At 30.9% G+C, this 23,386-nt stretch overlaps 3 protein-coding genes across 7 annotated transcripts in view; 1 reads left to right on the top strand and 2 right to left on the bottom strand.

Moving 5' to 3' along the window:
- Window positions 1-1,024: 1,024 nt before the first annotated feature.
- On the bottom strand, window positions 1,025-4,449 carry LOC124431188 (nucleolar complex protein 2 homolog). The gene is made up of 12 exons (XM_046978773.1): window positions 4,335-4,449; window positions 4,070-4,241; window positions 3,747-3,985; window positions 3,530-3,648; window positions 3,329-3,438; window positions 3,098-3,255; window positions 2,796-3,020; window positions 2,518-2,706; window positions 2,319-2,438; window positions 2,115-2,246; window positions 1,818-2,033; window positions 1,025-1,735 (listed from the first exon to the last, which is right to left on the bottom strand). Exons 2-12 carry the CDS (start codon window positions 4,224-4,226, stop codon window positions 1,211-1,213), a joined length of 2,190 nt encoding a protein of 729 aa, XP_046834729.1. The 5' UTR covers window positions 4,227-4,241; window positions 4,335-4,449; the 3' UTR covers window positions 1,025-1,210.
- Window positions 4,450-4,657: 208 nt separating this feature from the next.
- On the top strand, window positions 4,658-10,663 carry LOC124431190 (alkylglycerol monooxygenase-like). 5 transcript variants are annotated; one of them, XM_046978778.1, is made up of 10 exons: window positions 4,664-4,785; window positions 7,018-7,256; window positions 7,738-7,868; window positions 8,151-8,302; window positions 8,418-8,521; window positions 8,665-8,827; window positions 9,043-9,188; window positions 9,738-9,872; window positions 10,074-10,190; window positions 10,279-10,663. In XM_046978778.1, the coding sequence occupies exons 2-10, from the start codon at window positions 7,134-7,136 to the stop codon at window positions 10,522-10,524; spliced, it is 1,317 nt and encodes a 438-aa protein (XP_046834734.1). In that variant the 5' UTR covers window positions 4,664-4,785; window positions 7,018-7,133; the 3' UTR covers window positions 10,525-10,663. The 5 variants fall into 5 exon arrangements, with proteins under 5 accessions (XP_046834736.1, XP_046834734.1, XP_046834733.1 ...); XM_046978777.1 differs by having other exon boundaries at window positions 4,665-4,832; XM_046978776.1 differs by lacking the exon at window positions 4,664-4,785 and having other exon boundaries at window positions 6,797-7,256.
- A 268-nt stretch (window positions 10,664-10,931) lies between these two features.
- The window catches only part of LOC124431025 (ankyrin-2-like), a 30,358-nt gene continuing 17,903 nt past the window's right edge, over window positions 10,932-23,386 (bottom strand). Inside the window, exons 27-29 of the mRNA XM_046978385.1 lie at window positions 21,963-22,915; window positions 12,939-20,060; window positions 10,932-12,801 (exon numbers count right to left, since the gene is read on the bottom strand). Of these exons, the coding sequence (XP_046834341.1) occupies window positions 12,963-20,060; window positions 21,963-22,915 (8,051 nt within the window). The 3' untranslated portion in view covers window positions 10,932-12,801; window positions 12,939-12,962. The remainder of the gene's footprint in view (window positions 12,802-12,938; window positions 20,061-21,962; window positions 22,916-23,386) is intronic.

Genomic DNA, 23,386 nt, shown 5'->3' with positions numbered 1-23,386 from the left:
ACTTGTTCTGATATTTTCTTTTTTTTTCTCACGATACTTAGAGTTTCTCGAGAATAACAATGTTATTATTCTCTAAGAAGATACAAGAGAGAGAGAAAGAGGGAGAGAGAGAGAGAGAGAGAGAGAGAAAGAGAGAGAGAGAGAAAGAGAGAGAGAGATTATTCACCCTTTTCATTGTATATCTTCGCCTACATACGTGAATGAGTTCTCTTCTTTGAGAAGTCGAAGAAGAAATGGTGTTGAGAGAGATAATACGTTGTGTTTGCGAGGAAGGATCTATCACAACACAAGTGAAATAAATTTCTCTCTCTCTCTCTCTCTCTCTTTCTCTCTTTCTCTCTTTCTCTTTCTTTCTCTTTGGCGTATGCTTATACGTTCCTGATTTTTTCTTTTTTTTCTTCGTTTCTCTTTTTCTCGTTTTCACGTGATTATCGTGATAGATTATTCTCTCTTTCTCTCTCTCTCTCTCTCTTTCTCTTTATGTATCCCTCTATCTCTGTCTCTGTTTCTCTTTGAATCAAAAATCCACAGCGTGTCTGGGACACAGCGCACTTACATGCGGTGAGTTATAACACGCTCGGCCCGTGCTTTATAATAGCGACCAACCGTCGCTATACCGACTTCCCGACTGCCTTGGCTCGTCTTCGGTAAAAATAGACCATCGAAAAGCGACACCTCAGGAATCGGTGGCCCGTTGTGCCGTCACGACAGATCTCGCGTTCCTCTGTCTCTTTTTCTCTTTCTCTTTCTTCCTCTTTCTAACTTTCTACGTTCGATGTTCTTCGCTGACTTGGCCCGAACAACTCTCTCTCTCTCTCTAAGATAGTTTACACTCTGGGGTAGTTGCCCTTGATTCACCTCAGTGAAACAATTCTTTGTAGCCATGAAAATGAAATACCGTTTCTTTGAAATAAAGGGATACCGATGAAGTGTGAATTCAAAAGGAAAGAAATGAAAGAATGGAAATTAAAGGAGATTATGATTTTCTTTTGGAAATGTAGTGTTAAAAAGTAACTAAATGAAATACGTGTTGTGTATCTATATTCTGTAAATACATTCGACATAGTTTGAAATATCAATGATAACATTTACAAATGATTTATATACAAAAAATAATATCTGATACTTATATCGAATGTATTTCTAGTTTTAGATTTTTGTTTTTCCTAAAGGTGACAAAGTTATTGAAATTATTATCTAAATAATACACTTATTCCCAGTCATCGCTATTAATATCTGTAACAATATCTGTATTTTCTGTAGGTATGTCGTCTTCTTCAGGTACTTTCTTATTTGTTGTTTTTATTTTCTTTTTTGATTTTTTATTAGATCTCCTTGCAGATGTATTCTCTGCTTTCTCTACTTCTGTTCCTTTTATTTGTAACTCAAAGTCACTTTCTTCTTCGCTACCTATATCTTCTTCATTTGACTTTTTCCTTTTTGATTTCCTTAAACTTGGTAAATTATATTCACTAATTTCATCATTTTTCGTTAAATGTTTTAGTTTCTGAGCTTGATGAATCTTAATCCAGGAATTATAAAATTTCGCTAAAGCTGTACCCTGAATTTTCATTCTATTTTCCCAATTTTCAATTTCTGTCATATTTTTCAAATTGAATATTTCCTTGGCTCTTTCATTTCCTATATATTTTGAATTTTCTTCTATTTTCTCTAGCAATTGCTTTAATTTCTTACAATAATTTGCGACATGACAATTTTTCAAAAATACTTTCAACTGTAATTAAAATATTTATAAATTGGACAACAAATTATGTATTGTGTGTATTGAAAATAATAGAATAAGATGCTATACTTACTTGTATTATACAAGGAAAATATAAATCGGGAAAACATACTAAGTGGCTATCGTTTGCTGCATTTTCTAATATTAAACGGTAGATAGTATCAATTACACTATCTTTAAAACCATTCTCTTGTAATTGTGATTTAGACATTCTTAATATGCAAATTAAAGATATGGGTTTCATTGATACAGCTTTATGCTTTTTATTAAAATCATAAGACGATAATATCTGAAATCAATATTATAATATATTTCTTGAAATATTTAGAAACGTAGATATTTATTTATATATATTAAATAATTACTATACCTCCAATAGAAATGGTAAAATAGGTATAAAAGTTTTTGTTTCCTTAGAAATGTTAGTTAACATTTGTAAACAGTGGAAACGTAAAGGGTAATATTGCCGAGTCGGTATTACTTTAATTGTTCCAATAATAATCTGCAAGTATACAATTAATAATTACCATTTATTTAATTAAATAATTTATTTGTAATATGATCATATACATACCTGTACTAAAGGATACAATAAAGAGTGCAATATTGATTCTTTTTTTGATAATGTTATTAACTTAGACCAGAAGAATAATGAATTTATATATTGCCAATTATATACTGCTTGAAAATTTTCCTATAAAATAAAATAATGTTATTAGGTTAAATAATTAATAATAATTAAATAATAATAATAATAATAATTATATAATTACTTTTTTCTTCAAAGTTACTGCATTCCTTAAATGAATAGCAAGCTGTCTGATATATAAAAAGGCATGATTGTAAGAAACATCAGAATCTAGTAGATAAATCTCTGTTAAAGAATGCCTCATAAAATTTATTCCTGGCAAAGTATTCGGCGATACGAATTTGGAATTTTCTACATACTTGACGTACATTGACTAAAAGATATAATTAGAATTTAATTATTTATATGATTATATGACATAGTTATTTACATTGTAACATAAACAAGAAAATATAACTTTACCTTTAATAATGTATCAAGTAAAGATTCTTTATGACTAGTTGCAATACGTAATATACATAAAAATGCAACAACTCTGACAGTTTCTTCACCAGTTGACCAAAATTTTAATAAGACTTTTAATAATGGTTTCTTTAATGAGGAAAATGATTGAGTATATGGTAACATTTCATGTAAATGTTTTAAAAGTATTGTTTGAATGTTAGCTGATGAAACATTACGTAAAATCTATCAAAAATATTGTTATTTTAATATAAACATTGCTACACAATTATTTATGTTATAAATATTAGAACGATACCAACCGTAAGTAAATCAGTTAAATATAATTTTAATGAATTTTTAACTTTGATAAATCTTTTGCATTTATGTGCTGCAAAATGTGTATTAGTATCCAATTTTAAAAAATTTCTGAATGCATTAGGTAAATGCAATATACATAATTGAATGACTCCATTAAATACTGAAATTGTAATTGTTATTACATTTACTAATCATAAATATATTAATTAGATATATCACTTGATAAAACTTACTTGCGCTTCCTTCTACTTTAAATTTTATAAAATTTTCTTCTTGTGTTTCTGATATGGTTTCCAACGCAGCATGGAAAGCTTCGACCGCAATTTTAATAGATTTGGATGTTCTAACCAAATAAAATTGTAAATAATTATAAATTTATAATATATTAATAATATATAGTTATTTTAATAATTAAAAATATATAAAAACATTACTTGTCATTTTGAATATCATTCTGCCAAACTTTTAATAATTGTAGGGTAACTTTTATTTGGCCACCAGATGATATATCATTAATATCTTCAGGTTCAAAATCACTTTCATCGCTAGCAACCTATGATTTTATAATGAATAAAATATAAAAGTATATTATTAGAACATATTGATATTTTGTATTGTTATTTTAAATATATATATATAGTATTTCTATACCTCTAATTTATCATTAGGTTTATGATATAATTCAGATTCATCGGCATCAAATTCATTATAACTATCGTAATCTGTATCGGATAAATTGAAATCTAATAGATTTTTATCATTTTCTTTTAAATAAGAATAAAATTCTAAATCCGTTTCCTTTAATTTCATTAATGATTTCTTGTGTTCTTCTGGATCCATATCGCTATCGCTGCTTTCAATATCATCGATTTTTTGTATCTTTTTATTGCCTGATCATTAAAAATATGTAATTTAGAAGCATATATGTATACATATAGAATAGCATCTACATATGTAAAATAATATATAAATACCTGTTTTTTCATTCTGCCAATGTTTATCCTCCTTACTATCATCGTCTTCAAAATCTTGTTTAAAATATTTGTCCTTAGAAACTTTACTCTCAGATTTTTTCCTTTTTTTAACAGATATATTTGAATGTTTTATTCCTTTCTTTGTCTTTACTTTCATTTTGTATAATTATAACTAAATAAACAAATAATTAATCAATAACATATTAATCGTTGATATTTTTAAATAATTTAAAAAGAAATAAGTATATCTAATATATCGTTTTACCTAAATAATATATATAATATATATTTACAATTTTCTTTAAATTATACTGTTTACTTTACAAATATAAATTATTAGTATTTAACAGTCACAATCCCTCGTGGTTAATCCATCAACACTGAATAAATATTATAATAGATAGACAAAAATTTAGTTAACTTCGAAAATATCTTAAAATACTCATGAGAATTGGCTTAATAATTTCCACCAATCAAACAATCATATTATCAATGGACGTAATTTTATATTATGTTTGGTTATATTTTGATGAGTTTCGTATCTAGATGTCGCTGTACTATGGTCATGTTTATAGGCGAAAGAATTCGATTTATAAATAGACTACGCATGTTAACAAGTATTCAAAACGTTGACAGTGTTTCATAGTTATATTAACAGAAATCAGAGTCTTACTATGTAATATATAAACGCAAATTGATCTTTATGTTATGAAAAGGTGAATAATTAAATAACTGTGAATAGTAGATTTCAAAGCCGCCAATAGTAAGGATCTAACAGAATATTGTCCTATTCATTTAAGTATTCTCCGCTTATTTTTATATGTACATATATTACACTATTTTTTTCTAATCAAAATATTTATTATTATAAATATTTTTTATTATTACGAATATAATAATCATGTATAATTAAACGTATAATTAGATAGAATTCAAAAGGAATCATTCGTATTAATATTACATGAATTTCATATATATATATACTTACATATATATATTACACACACACACACCGCACGTGAGCGCGTACATATATATAGATCATGTAAGAAAATGAATATTACATTTGTGTATATTCTCTTTCTTCATATTTTTGCTCTACATAACAAATATGAATATATTAAAAATATTATATAAGGGCTCGGACTTAACAGTACGTGTCCTTCCATAAATCGATGATAATGATGATTATCGATGAGAACGGAAATTAGAGGACAACTCGTGGAAGCAAATAGATTTAATGAACTTGCCATTATTATATTTCGATTATCAATTAATTATCGTCCAAATCTTTATTTTGTTCATTTGAAAAAAATCGTCTAAGTGAAATTATGAAAAAAAATTTACCATAGAAAATAATCAATTCGAATGTTTTACGTTTCTTTGTTTATTCACGCATTTATATATCTTTTAACAGTAAAATTTTAATTAATTCACGGATTTGATTCATTCAGAGCTCTTTTTTCTACAGAAGTCGTAAAATCATTCGGATTATTTACGCGAACAGTAAAAATTCACAGTCATAAGCGCTTATCTTTTACGGAGGAGATACGATAATGTTTACTACATAAAACACGTTTCCAAATATCCATGAATAATAAAAAAAAATTCTTACTGAATTTAACTTCAGTTGAGAAATTATATTTTCCATTGTTTTACCGAAAGGATGCATTCGATTATAAGTACGATACATGACATTGTTGTTACAATTATGTTTAATGTTTCGATCTATATGTTTACCTATGAAAAAAGAATATTCAATATATTCGTAATAAATATAAAACTTAAAAGGTAAATTGTAAATATATATTATATATATATCATTTAGGTAAAACGATAAAAAATACACACACACACACACACACACACACACACACACATACACATACACATATTTTTCTTTAAATGACATTTATATTATTAATTCATTTTAAAATCAATTATTCGTAAACATTTGGACAGTTTGTAAAAACTTAAGTTTGTTGTTTGACCTTTAGCTCGATCTTATCATGTCATTAAAACCATTATACATATTTCTCTCTCTCTCTCTCTCTCATTCTTTGTTCTTCTCTTTGTTTTTCGTTCCAAATATAAAAGCAATATTTCATTTCGGAACACTTCGAAATTTAACAAAGTTCTGTGAAAATATCGCACATTTCGTACGATATATTACGTTTTTTTATCATCGAGAAATAAAATTGTTGAATATTTATTTGATAAATCTGATGCAGATGGGATGATAACAATTGAGACATTAGGCACCAATATTATCCATTATCTATCGTAATATAAATTATTAATGTGTAGTTATGAAACCTAACGTATAATATGCCGCTAGTATGAAGCGTCTAGCATATTGCTTGGGCAAATACAACAGTGATGTATGAGAAGATTGATTCGTTTACATCTCTTAATATCATAGTTATATATATATATATATATATATATATATATATATATATATACATATATATATATATATATAAATTTATATTTCTTTTTTTTTTTTTTTCTTAATAATAATAATAATAATGTATAGAATATATTGAATTATAAAATTAATCCTCAATGAAGATTATTTGAAAGTTCGACTATATATTATCAATGTACATATATATATATATATATATATATGTGTATATATAAATATATATATAATGTATATATATATGTATATATAAATATAAATATAAATATATATATATGTATATATATATATATATAAAGCACCTGCAGCTTGTACGGTCATGTAAAGTGGTGGTGGTAGCCATGATCCTCACACTCGCTCCAAGTTATATAAACGATGCGTGCACGCAGATCACCGATTACAACTGCTAGTCGATAGTGTGTTCAGTAGCTAATATCGGTTTACTCTTATAAACTCGATTCTCCATATCTTTTTACTCTTATTTATCATTTACTGAAATATATGTTAACACTTCTCGTAGATACAAACAAAAAGAAAATTTGTACGTGTGAAAGAAAGTGAGAGAGAGAGAGAGAGAGAGAGAGAGAGAGAGAGAGAGAGAGAGAGAGAGAAAGAGCGAAAGAGAATATTTTAAATATGAATGAAACTCATATCGACTTTGTCGCTCAACTCAAAAATGCCGGCAAGTTTTGGTACATCGTTAATCCTTTCGAAACAACTTTTAAATTTCCCCATCAAGTACCTGATTATCAACAGCAGGTAATTTGTAATTGTTATTGTTCATTTCAAAATGCGTTTTTTCTTTTTCTTTTTTCTTTTTTTCTTTATTTTTTTTTTTTTTCATCTCTTTTTATTTCACGTTTTACTCGTTTCATTTCTTTTCTTTTTTTTTTTTTTTTTATCCCCCATTTCTTTAAATTATCATTATTATTAACAAAAGAGAAGCCGAAAAAATGTCCAATTAAATTCGACACATTATTTTCCCATTTGCGAGATCAATAATTCATTGTTTTCATATATTCATTCGATAATTCATTCGATTTTTTGTAATTTTTCAAAGCGATGATGATTGACGTTTTTAAATTGGTTAATTAAGTCTTTTAAATAATAACTCTTGATAGATATGTTAATTGAATAACATCAATGTCATTTTAAAGACGTTGATCTATTTATATTGTATGAATCGTATTAAAAAAAAAAAAGGAAAGATATTGATAAAAATATTTATACAAATGTTTAGATTTGGATACCCTTTTTCTTTCTTATCATATTAGAGCAAGTAATATTAACTGCGAAGAATAAAAAGAAATCATTTCGATTGAACGATCAGGTGACGTCGTTCTCTCATTGGATATTTCAAGAGTCTGGCCGGTAAGCATAGGTAATGCATTCGTTTATCATTTCGCTTTGTTCTTCTTTTGTATTTTGTATATCATTTACGTAAGAATGAAAAAAAATAAAAAAAGTAAAAAAAAAAAAAAAAAAACAAAAAAAAAACAAAATAAAAGAACAAAAAAAAAAATAAAGAAGATCAAACAAAAATGAGATAAGATAACATTCCCATTTGTTAACGGTTAATCCTTATTTATTAACATTAAATTTAAATATTGAAATAGCGTTTATATGCTATTTTTGTTCTCTTGAATCTTTCAGCATATTCTTTCGCGGGGCAGAATATTATACTTACATTAAAATTTATGATAATTATCATCAATGGAATCTATCGTGGAACTCCATTTGGACTTGGTATATAACTGCTGTAGGGGTAGACTTTTGTTATTATTGGGTACACCGTAGTAATCACGGTTAAGTATTTGTCTTGATATTTATCGAAATTATTGTTACATCTCGACATGATTTACACACGCGCACACACAAACACACGTATATATAATCTTACATATTGCATACGTTTTATAGAAGTACATTTTTTGTGGGCTCACCATCAAGTACACCACAGCAGCGAGGAATTCAATCTCGCGGTTGGTCTGCGCCAATCGGTACTACAACATTGGTGCAATTTTGTGAGTAGAAAAGAAAATATGTACAAGAAATGTCACGGTAACCGATAAGATTATGTGTGCGTATACGCTTAATAAAATTTCAAATAAAATCTAGTGAGTATCCCTTTTTATTCATTTCATTGAAAGATTTATTTGCTTTTCAGATCTTTTATTTACCTCTTGCTTTCTTCATACCACCATCACACTTCATTGTTCATCATCAATTCAACTTGATTTATCAACTTTGGATACACACGACGATTATTAATAATCTCGGACCGTTAGAATTAATATTTAATACTCCGAAGCATCATCGCGTTCATCATGGTAGGTATCGTAAGCGATTATTTTTGTTGTTGTTATTTTCTTCTCTGATTTAATATAAATTTTTAATTGATATTTTTCTACAAGTCCGAATAGATCCAAGACCTTCTATCTCTAAACACGTTTATTCCTGTTTCCTGATTTATCATTGTGAAGTACATGTATCAGATTATCTTATATACGTAAGAACACTATAACTGAACTGACCTGTCATACAGGATGCAATCTATACTGCTTGGATAAAAATTATGGTGGAGTTCTTATAATCTGGGACAGATTATTCGGGACCTTCATGGAAGAGAAGGATGAACTCATTTACGGCTTAGTAACCAGTCCACGATCGTTCAATCCCTTGTACCTCCAGGTACGAAGTATCCATCAACGTAATTAGGTGTAAACATGTAATCTTTTTTTGTTTCTTTTTTTTTTTTTATTCAATCATATCAGCAATATGTATTTTTACTTAACTACATATTAAACTACGTAATTATTCCGTTATATAAAATGATGATTGAATTATGCAGATGCATGTAGCGGATTAACCACATGCAGTTCCGTAATATAAATATTAATATTTAAACGTTTACAAAAAAAAAAAGATTGGAAAAAGAAATTATGCAAAATTAATACATAACCATTTTATTCCATAAATTAAGCAACCTATTTTTTTTCTCATTTATTAAATAAGATTTGTCGATTATTTCGGAGATACTTAATATTCTTTTTTTTATGATCATATTCTATATAATACGTTTTTGCATACTGATTACATCAATTGTATTTACACAAATCTAACTGCTTGGCTGCATACATATCTACATAAATAAATACATACATACATACACAAACACACACACACACAAATACACATACACACATATATCTGATGTATTCAATTGAATTATAATTATAGACGTTTTATGCGAAAGCGATGATAGAAAAGAGTAAGAGCATGAAATCTTCGGCAAATAAACTATCCGTTTTGTGGAAGGGTCCTAGTTGGTATCCAGGTGGACCACGTTTGGGTCTTGACAAGTATAAAATAAACGTAAGTTAGTTAATAAATTAGGAAAAATCGTTATTTAAGAATCTAAATGATATAAAACGATTAATGATGACATTAATTTTCTAAACGTATAATAATTAATTAAAATATTATAACGTGATAGAAAAAAACGATAATACGTAAATAAAATAAATAATAAAATCTTATAAATTATTAATTATCAAGTGAAATATTATTTTCTAGGTAACGTCTAGAACCAAATACAATATTCGTATACCAACATGGCAAAGCGTCTATATTAGTTTGCATTTTTTAATAATTTTTTATAAACATTTGCAACTGTATAATAATGAAGAACAAGTAAGCGAGATAATCACTTAATTCGAATTCAAATTTCTAACAAAAATGTATAAATTGTGTATATATATAAATATTTTCATTTTTTCAGGATATAAATAATTTTGTAGGAATAACAATATTGAACAATATATTTGCTCTTATCGTTATTGGATTATTGTTCGACAAGTCAGAATATGCTGAATTGGTGGAACTCGTTCGATGTATTGTATATTTATTTATTTCGTATGAAGATTGTTGTTTTAACGTTCTGATACATTATATTTATATAATATCTTGCTTTATTTGGATCTTTCAAGTAGTACATCAAATGAAAACAAGTTTGTTACGATTATGACTTTGTAAGGGTACATTCAATTACAAAAAAAAATAAGAAAACCATCGTTACTTATTTAATTTAAGTTAAAGAAAGACAAAATAAATTTTTATAATTGTTGAATAATAATATGTATTTAAAAATAATAAATTCACATTAAAATAATATTAATGCTAATAATCCTTTTTTTTTTTAAATATATATATATATATATATATATATATATATATATATATATATATATAAAGAGAAATATGCATAAAATAAATTCATAAAAGAGTAATTTACAATTTGGCGCGTAATGTTATGACGTCGATTAGCGCCATCTAGAATATCTTAATTTGAGAAAAAATAAAATATTACGACGTTGATGGTAAATTTATAAAATATTTTCGATATTCTCACGTTTTATCTTAATACTTGTTCAATTATTGTTTTTAATAAGTTTAATGGTTTCATAAATAGTATATATATACATATATATATTAACTGTAAATTATTACAACGCAGATAAACAAAAAACTATATTGGCAACATTGAAATCACGTTGCTATTGTCTGAATAAAGGTGAATCCCGCGAAATCGGACTTAGGTGAAATATTATGGTGCGTTAGATTGTTCTCGATTGACTTTAATAATCCTATTTATTATTTTAAAATTAATTATTTTTTATTGCGTGCATGTTATCATAATAAGCAAAAAGCGATTTGATAAAAACCGTTAGGTATTAGAATTTAATTAAATAGGACAAGGAAAAGGACATGAAACAAGGTGAGAGTTGTTCTTCTTTTTTTTTGTATGCCGTATTTCGATTCTTACATATTTTCTTCTTTTCGCATATTTCATATTTGTTAACATGATTTGTTTTATATGAAATAATTGGTAAGACATAGATATGATACTTAGCATAAAATTATTAGAAAAGAAACAAAAGAAATTTAAGAGAAGATAAACTTTAATAGTTAATATTTAATGTTAGGCGTATTTTTCTTCATTTTTCTTATTTTTCCACAAATGTTGCCTTTATGTTTGTAGCATTTCATTTAATGCAAATCAAGTGGAGTATTTATATATATATATATATATATATATATATATATATATATATATATATATATATCTTATGGTTCTATATATAATGTATGTATAGTATATAAATTTACATAGCACTTTAGAAACATGAAATGAAAATAAAATTGTTCGTAATAAAAGGTTTGTTGCGTATAAAAATTCTTCGTATAAAGTGGTACATAAATTTATATTTCTCATTAACAAGAACATAGCTTCAAAGTGATAAAAAAGATTATTTAGGTAATGTATATGCAAATATAATGTATGATTTTTACATCTTAAGTGATTTAAACTAAATCAATAAAAGTTTAAATTAAATCAATAAATTAATGCTAATGAATAATAACAATAATAATAATAATAATAATAATAATAATAATAATAATAATAATAATAATAATATAATAATAATAATAATAATAATAATAATAATAATAATAATAATAAAAAGAACAACAACAACAGTAATAATAATAATTACGTTCCTTTCAAAAAGATTTATAATGTTATATATGCTGGCCTTTTGAAAAATGCTTCCTGTCTATTCTTGTAATATCTAATTTTGTAAATTCTAAATATTACATTTGCATATAAAATTTCCTATTTAAATCTTAAGTATTTTCTTGCTTATGAGTATTCACAGAAAATAGCTCTATGATGTATTATAACTCACAAAAATTTACAAATTATAATATAAATTGCAAGATATGTAGAATTTGTCAAAGTTTTTGAAGAAAAAAGTTATAAGATAATATCATATAATTGAGACATTTTTATAACTTATCATTTAGATACGCTCTTACTATAATACAAGATAAAGATATAAGTAGCATGTAAAATATAAATTCATAAATGCAACATATATCAAAAGTTTAAACAGTTTTTCGTAAAACAATTCAGCATTTTTTAAAAACAGTACATTATGAATTATAAATATGTCATTACATATTTAATATTAAACAAGCAAGCAGCATCTTTCACTCTCCTATCTCATTTGCACAACAACATTATATTCTGAATATTGTAACTATCTTATTTAAGCATATTAATACAAATATTTTTAGAAGATGCTACAAAAACAAACATAAATACAATGTTTTATATATCCACAATGCACAAGTTCTGTAGTATATTACTCTTGATATCATGTTTTACATGTAAAGCTTCTTGAATTATTTTGTAGTATATTTATGAAGTCGTGTGAAATTCATCACCATAGTCCTCTATCTGCAACGAATCAATACGTATATATATTAAAGCTATGTAGTACTAGTTTGAATATAATTTTTTCAAAGTATTAATACATATAATTAATTATAATGCAAAATATATAAATTTAGCTAACTATTTTAAAGTATACATACCTATATGGATCATATTTTTTTTTTTTATGTTTTACTACTTGATGGTAATTTTGTTGTATCTTGTTTAGCAATATTTGTTTCTGTTGATGAACTTTGTCCTATAGAATTATCAACTGCCGGTCTTCCAGAATGATTATTACTTTCTTCTTGTATATCATTATCAGGTTGTCCAATAATAGGTACATCCAAAGAATCTGATGACATACGTCTTCCATTACTAAATTGTTCTGCTACGTCAAGTTGAACGTCTCTGGCATCTCTAACATTATTCAATGAGTCAGAACTTAAAGATGGGAAATCTAATGTTGTTTTCATTTCTAAAGAATCTGAACTTTGACATAAGGGATGTTTTTTATCCGCATTATCTTCTAATTCCAATGAATCTGTACTTGTCTCCATGATATTTGTATCTTTGGCACGTTGGATGTCTTCTGCTTCTGTTACCACTGGTACAATAGCTTCTGAACCAGTTTTTTCAATATCTGTAATTTCTATCTGTGAAATATCTTCAGTAGTATCATCTTGTCGGTCTAATCTCTCTACGTTAGACTGAGCTATACGTATAATTTCATCAATTTCTTTTATTCTCTTCTCATAGTCGTCCGAGCCAGAAGTGCTTGGATTAATTGAGCCTGCCGCACTAATTTCCGATTTACGTTGAAGACTTTCCATTTTGTATCTATTTTCAGGGCTTTCATGTTCCAAAAGATCTTCTTCCTCCCTAGCACGAAGTTCAATTAAGTGAGCTTCCCGACAAGCTCTTTCTAGACCTTCAAAATCTTTTAACGAAGACAGAGAAATATCATCTCCATGACCAGATCGACCGGTCATATACCTTCTTGGAAGACTCCCATTATTAATTGAATCCTGAGAACCACATTGCAATCTTTTCGAGTTTTCTGCCGCTACGGCACTCTCCAGATGTTCGAATTCCTGTAACGAACTGAGAGAAACAGTATCGTGATCCGAAGGTTTAGTGAAATATTTTTTCCCAGCTAGAACATCATAATCTGGAGTGCTACCAAAACTACCACGCATACTACCAACGCTTCCTATCGATTCTTTGTGACTTCCTAAACTTCCAAATCGACTACTACCAGCTTCGAAATCAGTAATCTCTTCTTCTTTGATGTCTTCTAAGGGACCACGATCGTATTCGATATCGTAGACTCTTGCGTCCGTATGAAATTGCATTTCAATCCATTTTTTACCAGTTTCATACGGTTCCTCGTCTGAATAAGATTGAGAATATTGATCGTCGTTGGATGCTTGGGGTGGACTTTCTTCAGATTCAAAGTCGAATAATTCATTATTCCGGGAAGTTTGGCTGGTAGACACTTGAGAATCTTCTTTATTCTCCGTTATTAAGTTCTCCAAGTCTCGATCATATTGTTTACTACTAACTTGAGGTATTGCGGTAATACGTATACTTTTACCTTCAGAATCAAATTCTTCTGCTTCACGTCCAACTTCTTCGATCACAACAAAATCATCTATAATATCAGGCTTATCGACTAGTTCAAAAGAATCGCTACCTGGTGATTCGGATCGTTCGGATTTTGCTTTCTCTATAACTGTATCAAGAGACAGTCCGGAGGTTGAAGATGTAGACATACTCGCTTGTTGTATCATTGAATGCGCTGACATTTGCATCACCGTTTCAGCACTTTCATCTGGTGTACCACTTATTCCAGATTTCGGTTCCAAAGAATCTGGTTCCATACTTAGCATTTCGAGCGACTCATCCGATGGTTTATCTTCAATTTCTATTCCCATTGTAGTTTTCAATGTAGTTTCTTCGGTAGGTATCTCAGTTGTTGACGTAATTACTTGGGTTGAAATAACCTGGGTGGATACACTTTGAACGCCATCTTCCGTAACCCTAGCCGTCATTATATCTACCGATTGCACGGCACCAGGTGTTACAACAAAAGCAGACGTCGCAAAATCGACTCCCTTCGTGTCTTGTTCCAAAATGGGTTCATCTAAATCGGTATCGAGAGCGGCGTTATCGTCCATTATTTGTTGAAATATCATTTCCGACGATCGCTTCATTCGACATGGAATATTGCTATCGATTTTGTCCATCGCATCGTCCATAGGTATGTCACTTCCAGAGGAATCGGATTCGGCATGTTCTTCGTCAAACGCACGTTCCAAATCTTCGTGTTCTTCGCCCTTGTCAGCATCCGGTTCAGATGCTACCAATGTTTCTGATAACTCGCTGGTACTATCGATACTACCAAGATGGCCTGAACTAAACGAACTTAAAGATTTCATAGATTCGCGAGAACTTAATGTACTCACGGCAGTTTGGTATTCTTGAGAAGTTGGCCTTGAGGTGGCGGAGTGTTCAACGGACATCATCGCTGTCTCATACTCGGAAGTTGTTCCCGATGGTGGCATCGTAGCAGACTGGAGGGCTTCAACATCAGAAGAACTTGGTCTACTTCCACTGCCAATTTCGTAGTCGCAAGATTGATAGTTGCTACTCTCGCCCGAACTGGAACCAGGATCGACCTCACTTTCGGAAGTAACTTTTTTCGATGCCCGTGCAGGTTTATGTCGTCTCCTTGGCACTGGTTGAGGTGGATGCAAGGAAGAGGAACTCTCGTCTTTGTACTCTACGTCTGAGCATGATCTGCTGGCTGGTACGGGACTAGGACGTGTATCATCGTCTTCTTTACTCTCTTCATGGACGGCAGATAGAGTTTCCGTTTCAGACTTGTCTAGCTCCATCTCAATATCCATACATACCTTCTCTTTGTCCATTTCGTCACCGGATGCTTCGAGCTCGATTTCTTCCGATCCACTTTCCGTAGCTGGAATTTCTTTCTCATCTCTTTTCGATTCATCAGGCTTTTCCTCGCTCGCTATCAATGATTCCGTCTTCGACGTAACTTCAATATCTACGGCGATCTGTTCCAAAGATGGGGGTCTGTATAAAAAGGGTAAATCATTGGGTATAGATTCTGGTTGTAATTTGAATTGAAATTCAGAAGGTGAGTCTTTGATTTGTATTACAGTCTCACTGTTCTCACTTAGTTCTTCTATCAAGTCCTGTCTCGCCGCCTCTAAGGACTCCTTCACCTCCGCTATTTCTTTCTTAACTACTTGATCTAGAACTGTAATTGCATATCGCGCACTTAAATCAACGCCTGGAAGATCGTCTTTCTTTATTTTAAAGGCACATGTATCGGAAGAAGTTACCGTGCTGACTTTTGCTGCTTTATCACGTTTTTCGAAACCTTTCTCAACATGTCTTTTATAGTCATCGCTAGAAACTTTTATTTTCGTTAGGCTCGGTTCCATCCATTCTTTCGCGAGATCGTCCACGTGAACAGCCTTATTAGGATCATCCTCCAATGCTCCTCCAGCAGCAATATCTTGTGTTTGGATGTATTCTAAAAGCTTTACATCTTCCTTCAATGGTTCTGCTATCTCCTCCAAGCTAAGTCCAATTTTCTCTATTGTAATATCCTTTACTATAACTTCCTCGTGTTTCTCTGTTAATGACTCTCCATCGATCTCTTCGTCTTTTCCAATCTGCGACGTAACTTCTTCTTTAGCTTCTAATTTTTCTTCAGAGACGGACGTAATTTCTTTAGCAATGTCAATACTTTCTTTGTCGGTAAAAATTTCATGTTGGTCGGTAGTTGTTTCGATTTTACTCGAATCCGCTAATTTCATTTCACTTAATTTTATTTTTGCTTCTTCTAAGGATAAAGGTCGTCGTATGCTGATAGTAGTTAAATCTTCGGTAGGCGTTTTAGCTTCATATTCACGTTTTAAGGTATCCACTAATTCTTGACAGCTAACTTCTAATTTATTTTCTATTAATTCACTTTCTATGTCTTGATCACTGACAGGAATGACGGTAAACTTTTTTGTTTTAATTACTGTAGTCACCGTTGTATCTCCTGTTGTTACAGATTCCTTGATAGATTCTATAACACTTGGATCTTCCGAAGATTTTGTAGCGGATTCTTGTTCCAAATCAGCCGATTCACTTTGGGAAGATAATCTTTGTTTCCTTATAGTTGTCTCATATTCCTCTAATTCTTGATTGAACACCTGCGAAGGTTGTAGTGTCTCAGATATTTCAATTTTTTCATCACCAATCATCCAATTGACTGGTTTTATTTCAAGATCGTGTCTTATTTTTAATCTTGGTGAAACAAGAGGTGGACTTTCGATTTCAAAACTGTCAGCTCTTTTTACGCTGACTTCGTATTTTTCCGTTGTCGTCGTAGGGACCTGTTCATGTACCAAGGAGTAATCAACGTTAATGTCTTCCGATACTGTACTAGGACTAAAAGTCATATCACGTTCTTGAGCAATCCTTTCCAAAGAATCTACGGCTGCACTTTCGTGCAAAGATGAAATAGTTTTTCCTGTATCTTCAGAGATTTTATATTCGTCCATTTCTAGAGATGGCACATCGACAGAATCTTGTCTCGATTGACTATCAATACCTGGTTCAACGATCTCCAATACTCTTGCTCCAGAAACGTCATAGATTATTCTGTCCTTTGGCAAGCTGATATCGTATTGAGGCTCGTACGATTCTCTTTGTAACGATTCAGCTTGTGCGCTAGATCTATCAGAATGTAATTTTTCTGATTGTGGACTTGAAGTTGGCTTGGTAATGTCTTCAAGTTCATTCGTATCAACGTCCATCGTTTCTTCTAACTCTATTTGATCAGATATACTACTTGGACTCATTGTAATGTCTCTTTCAGGTAATCTTGCCTGTGACGAAGATAAAAGTAAACTTTCGTCTCTATCGTGAAGTGAGGATTCTTCGTCCTTTGTTATATCCTCGCTTATACTCATGCTATCTCTAGTAGATCTTTTCTCTTCTTCGTGTATAGATGATCTTCGTTTTACCGATTCTGCGGTAGAGTCAGTGTCCTTTGTAGAGTCTACCAATTGTTTCTCCATTGTTTTCTTCATAATACTTTCGAATTTTTTCGTTAAATCGTCAGCTAACTTTTCATGATCAGTTTCTACGCTTTCTTTAACAAGTTGCTGTAGATAATTACTGTCAATAATCTCAGCTCTCGGATCTTCCGTTATGGATGATCTTTTAGTTATTTCACTTTCGATCGATTCTATAAGACACTCCACTATTTGCCTAGCTTCTATTTCTTTTGCAGCACGTCGTTGTCTCTCCTCCAAAGTTTCATGGGTCAGAACTTTTTCTTCTGGCTTTTCATCCTTTTTAACGGATGCCAACTTCTCGTCTACTTTGCTGGTAGGTATAAAGTGTCTTGCATCGAAACTTTCAACAGTTTCTTTATGCGATTCTCCTTTAGTTACCATTTCTACTTTTCCCAAGTCTTCGAATATTTTAGATGTTATTGGAGGTTCTCCGGTGTCTTCAACTTTCTTTTTTTCATCCTCTTTACTTATTTTAATAGCTATTTCGATATCACTTTCCTTCAATCTATTGACTCCAGATTCCTCAGTCATTATACCTTCCTTGTCTTCAAGTTTTTTAGATAATTGTTCCTTTTTGGCTTCAATTCTACTTTTTGAAGCACTTGCATCGATCGTTTCTTGTCCATCTTGTAAATTTATCGACATCTTTTGAACAGCTGTCTCGTCTATTTTTTTACTTTTACTTTCCTCTTTCTCTACTGTTTCGGTCGACGATTCCTTTTTCATTTTGGATTCTGATAATTTTTTAGATTCGATTTGTTCTTTTTCTTCGTGCACAATATATTTGTCCGTGCCTTTAGAAATTTCGGAAGATACAACTTCTTTCTTTTCTAACTTACTGGAAGCTTTATGATCGACTTTAGATAGTTTTATCGTATCTTTCTCGCTCATGTCCTCGAGTAATTTAAATGCTTTATGTGGATCAGTAAAAGTTTTAGAAAATGTTTGGGTTTCACTCTTGGAAGTTGTTTCCTGACTGGAGGATTTCTTCTCGGTCACCGTGCAAGTTTCCGTTTCCGTTTTAACGTGATATCCCTTTTTAATATCTTTCTCAGACGATTTAGTTGCAGAAGTATCTATGATACGTTTAGGAATACGAGATTCAAATTCTTTTTTCTTATCAATGGGTGACGTGATGCTAAACTCTTCTTGTGGAATACTCGATTTATCGATTTCTGATTTTTCTAACAAACGTTTCGACTCTATTGAAATTTTGCTCCTCGATGATTCCTTGTGATTTCTATCTTTTTCAACTTTAGCCATTGAAATTGGTATACGTGATTCAAATTCTTTTTTCATTAATTTACTATCACTTTCGATCGTGGACTTTTGAGGGCTAATCTTGTCCTCCTCTGATTTTTCTTTTCCTAAATCTTCAATCTTTTCTTTTTGTACTTCCGGAATAAATTCAGTAACTTGATCTTTTTTACTTATCTCGATCTTAGTATCCTCCTTCAATTTTTCCTCCAAATCACCAACAGTATAATGTTCTTCGTACAGCACTTTTGGTTCTAAACTAGTTTCAGGAACATTGATTATTTCTGTGGTTACAGGCACATCTTCGTCTCCTTCAATTTGAACAGTCTTTGTCACTTTTTCTTGCACTAAACTTCCATCTTCTTGAACCTTCCATATTATAGTCGTTTCTTCCTTTATAACGCGTCTCCCAGTTGATATATCCTTGCCCAAACCTTTTTCTTGCATTGAAATATCTTCCGCCTGTTTTGAATGTATCTGCATAAATTCACTTTCTTTACTTGCAACTTCCATAGTGTGCTTTGGAGATTCCCCACGTTCGATTAAATATTCTTTTTGAAGTTCCAATTCGTGCTTTTCGACGATTCTATCTATATGCTCTGGTAATTCTTTATGATGTATTTCCCTAGCTTCCTCGATCGACCTTTCCAATTGTTCTGGTAAAATTTGTACCAACGCAGCTTTTTCAATGTGCTTTTCTAATTCCTCATATGCTTCTTTTTCAAGTTCCATTTCTTCTTTCCTCTTTGATTTTCTTACTTCTTCCTTCACCTCTTCCTCTTGCTTCTTTTTTAGTTCAGACTCTTTCCTCTTTGCTTCCTCTTCCTCTTGTTTCTTTTTCAATTCAGCCTCTTTTCTCTTTGCTTCCTCTTCCTCTTTTCTCCTCTTTGCTTCTTCTTCTTCTTTTTTCCTCTTTGCTTCCTCTTCCTCCTGTTTCTTCTTTAGTTCGGCCTCTTTCCTTTTAATTTCTTCCTCTTCCTTTTTCCTTCTTATTTCTTCTTCTTCTTGTTTTTTTTTCTTTGCTTCTTCTTCTTCTTTTTTCCTCTTTACTTCCTCTTCCTCCTGTTTCTTCTTTAGTTCGGCCTCTTTTCTTTTAATTTCTTCCTCTTCCTTTTTCCTTCTTGTTTCTTCTTCTTCTTGTTTTTTTTTCTTTGCTTCTTCTTCTTCTTCTTTTTTCCTCTTTGCTGCTTCTTCCTCTTGTTTCTTCTTTAGTTCGGCCTCTTTCCTCTTAATTTCTTCCTCTTCCTTTTTCCTTCTTGCTTCTTCCTCTTCTTGTTGTTTTTTTTTCTTTACTTCTTCTTCTTTTCTCCTTTTTGCTTCTTCTTCCTCTTGTTTCTTCTTCAATTCGGCCTCTTTCCTCTTAACTTCTTCTTCTTCCTTTTTCTTCTTTAATTCAGCCTCTTTCTTCTTAGCTTCTTCTTCTTCCTTCTTTTTCTTTGCTTCTTCTTCTTCCATCTTTTTCTTTGTTTTTTCTTCTTCCTCCTTCCTCTTTGCTTCCTCTTCTTCTTGTTTCTTTTTTAATTCAGCTTCTTTCCTTTTTGCTTCCTCTTCCTCTTGTTTCTTTTTCAATTCTGCCTCTTTCCTTTTTGCTTCCTCCTCCTCTTGTTTCTTTTTCAATTCTGCCTCTTTCTTCTTTGCTTCCTCTTCCTCTTGTTTCTTTTTCAATTCTGCCTCTTTCCTTTTTGCTTCCTCCTCTTCTTGTTTCTTTTTCAATTCTGCCTCTTTCTTCTTTGCTTCCTCTTCCTCTTGTTTCTTTTTCAATTCTGCCTCTTTCCTTTTTGCTTCCTCCTCCTCTTGTTTCTTTTTCAATTCTGCCTCTTTCTTCTTTGCTTCCTCTTCCTCTTGTTTCTTTTTCAATTCTGCCTCTTTCCTTTTTGCTTCCTCTTCTTCTTGTTTCTTTTTCAATTCTGCCTTTTTCCTTTTTGCTTCCTCCTCCTCTTGTTTCTTTTTCAATTCAGCCTCTTTCCTTTTTGCTTCCTCCTCCTCTTGTTTCTTTTTCAATTCTGCCTCTTTCCTTTTTGCTTCCTCCTCCTCTTGTTTCTTTTTCAATTCAGCCTCTTTCCTTTTTGCTTCCTCCTCTTCTTGTTTCTTTTTCAATTCTGCTTCTTTCTTTCTTGCTTCCTCTTCTTCTTGTTTCTTTTTTAGTTCGGCTTCTTTTCTCTTTGCTTCCTCCTCTTCTTGTTTCTTTTTCAATTCTGCTTCTTTCTTTCTTGCTTCCTCTTCTTCTTGTTTCTTTTTTAGTTCGGCTTCTTTTCTCTTTGCTTCTTCTTCCTCCTGTTTCTTTTTTAGTTCGGCTTCTTTCCTCTTTGCTTCTTCTTCTTCTTGTTTCTTTTTTAGTTCGGCTTCTTTCCTCTTTGCTTCTTCTTCTTCTTGTTTCTTTTTTAATTCAGCTTCTTTCCTCTTTGCTTCCTCTTCTTCTTGTTTCTTTTTTAATTCAGCTTCTTTTCTCTTTGCTTCCTCCTCCTCTTGTTTCTTTTTCAATTCTGCCTCTTTCCTTTTTGCTTCCTCCTCCTCTTGTTTCTTTTTCAATTCTGCCTCTTTCCTTTTTGCTTCCTCCTCCTCTTGTTTCTTTTTCAATTCTGCCTCTTTCCTTTTTGCTTCCTCCTCCTCTTGTTTCTTTTTCAATTCAGCCGCTTTTCTCTTTGCTTCTTCTTCCTCCTGTTTCTTTTTTAGTTCGGCTTCTTTCCTCTTTGCTTCCTCTTCTTCTTGTTTCTTTTTTAATTCAGCTTCTTTCCTTTTTGCTTCCTCCTCCTCTTGTTTCTTTTTCAGTTCAGCCTCTTTCCTTTTTGCTTCCTCTTCCTCTTGTTTTTTTTTCAATTCTGCCTCTTTCCTCTTTGCTTCCTCTTCCTCTTGTTTCTTTTTCAATTCAGTTTCTTTTCTCTTTGCTTCCTCTTCCTCTTGTTTCTTTTTTAATTCAGCATCTTGTTTCTTCTGTAGTTCAGTCTCTTTCCTCTTTACTTCTTCTTCTTCTAGTTTTTTCTTTAGTTCAGACGCCTTCTTCTTAATTCCCTTTTCTTCCTTTTTCTTCTTTAATTCAGACTCTTTCTTTTCATCTTCTTTCTTGTCCATTATATCCTTTACCTTTCGATCCAGTTCAATCATTTTTTCCATACCAACAACTAATGTCTCTCGATATTCCTCCCTATGGAACTTATATGTAATCTCTTCATCTTTGAAGTCTTCCTTCCTTAACTTATCACTTTCGTCTTTATCCTTCTCTTCTACATGACTCGACATTAATTCTTTCCCCTCATGTTCAACATCTCTCGTAGTTTCCACTTGGGCAACATCAATAGGCTTTTCCACTCGTTGAATCTTAACACTTTTATCTTTTTCAGGTTTCACAGTATCCTGTTGCAATTTAGCCGGTACCTTACTCAATTCCTTTTGTATTTGTTCCTCAAAATAATGTGCCTTCTCCGCAACGGAACATTCCGAAATATCAGGGATATTAACATTTTCCATAGTATCCGAGCCAACGGATGTTACCTCAGTTATCTCTTCCTCCGATACGACATTTTGCATATACTCACTGTCGCTCTCGTTGACTGTCAATTGTGAGGTCCTTGATACCTCGGATTCAGAACGTTGATAACTCTCTCTCTTCTTTGATATATCCTCCCAGAATTTTCGCTTCTCCGAATATGTTTGCTTTTCGACGCTAGGCGAAAGATCATGCTCTTGTTGGCCGGCTATTTTATTGGGATAACTAGCATCTACGGATTCTAGGGGACAAGCCGCTTTTTGTGCAAAGGATTCGTGGATAGTAGCGGCATCTAGAACAACCAAGAATGATGCTCATATTACTTTTTATTTAGCACGTTAATTATAATCAATAATTACATCATTTCATTTTACAATTTTTTTCTTTTTTAATCTCCCATTCTCTCTCTCTCTCTCTCTCTCTCTCGCTTGCGCGCGCTCTCGCTCTCTCTTTCTCTTTCGTCGTCTCGTGCTGCGTGCAAAACTCTTTATGTACTTGCGCAAAAAAGCTCATAGCTTTCTAATATAATAATCAAACATTGAATTAATTCATAAACTTTTGTTAACTATACACATAACAACTCATTATTCTAACATGAATAATACATTCAACAATTCAATGACTAATTCAATTAGTCATCGATTTCTATTTAATTTATAATGTATATTCTTTGTATGTGTATGTGTATATATATATATATATATATATATATATATATATATATATATATATATACATATATATTTTTATAATATATAACATT

This window comes from Vespa crabro, chromosome 20 (genome assembly GCF_910589235.1).
Source record: "Vespa crabro chromosome 20, iyVesCrab1.2, whole genome shotgun sequence".
NCBI lineage: Eukaryota > Metazoa > Arthropoda > Insecta > Hymenoptera > Vespidae > Vespa > Vespa crabro.
This window is presented reverse-complemented; position numbering and strand designations above follow the sequence as displayed.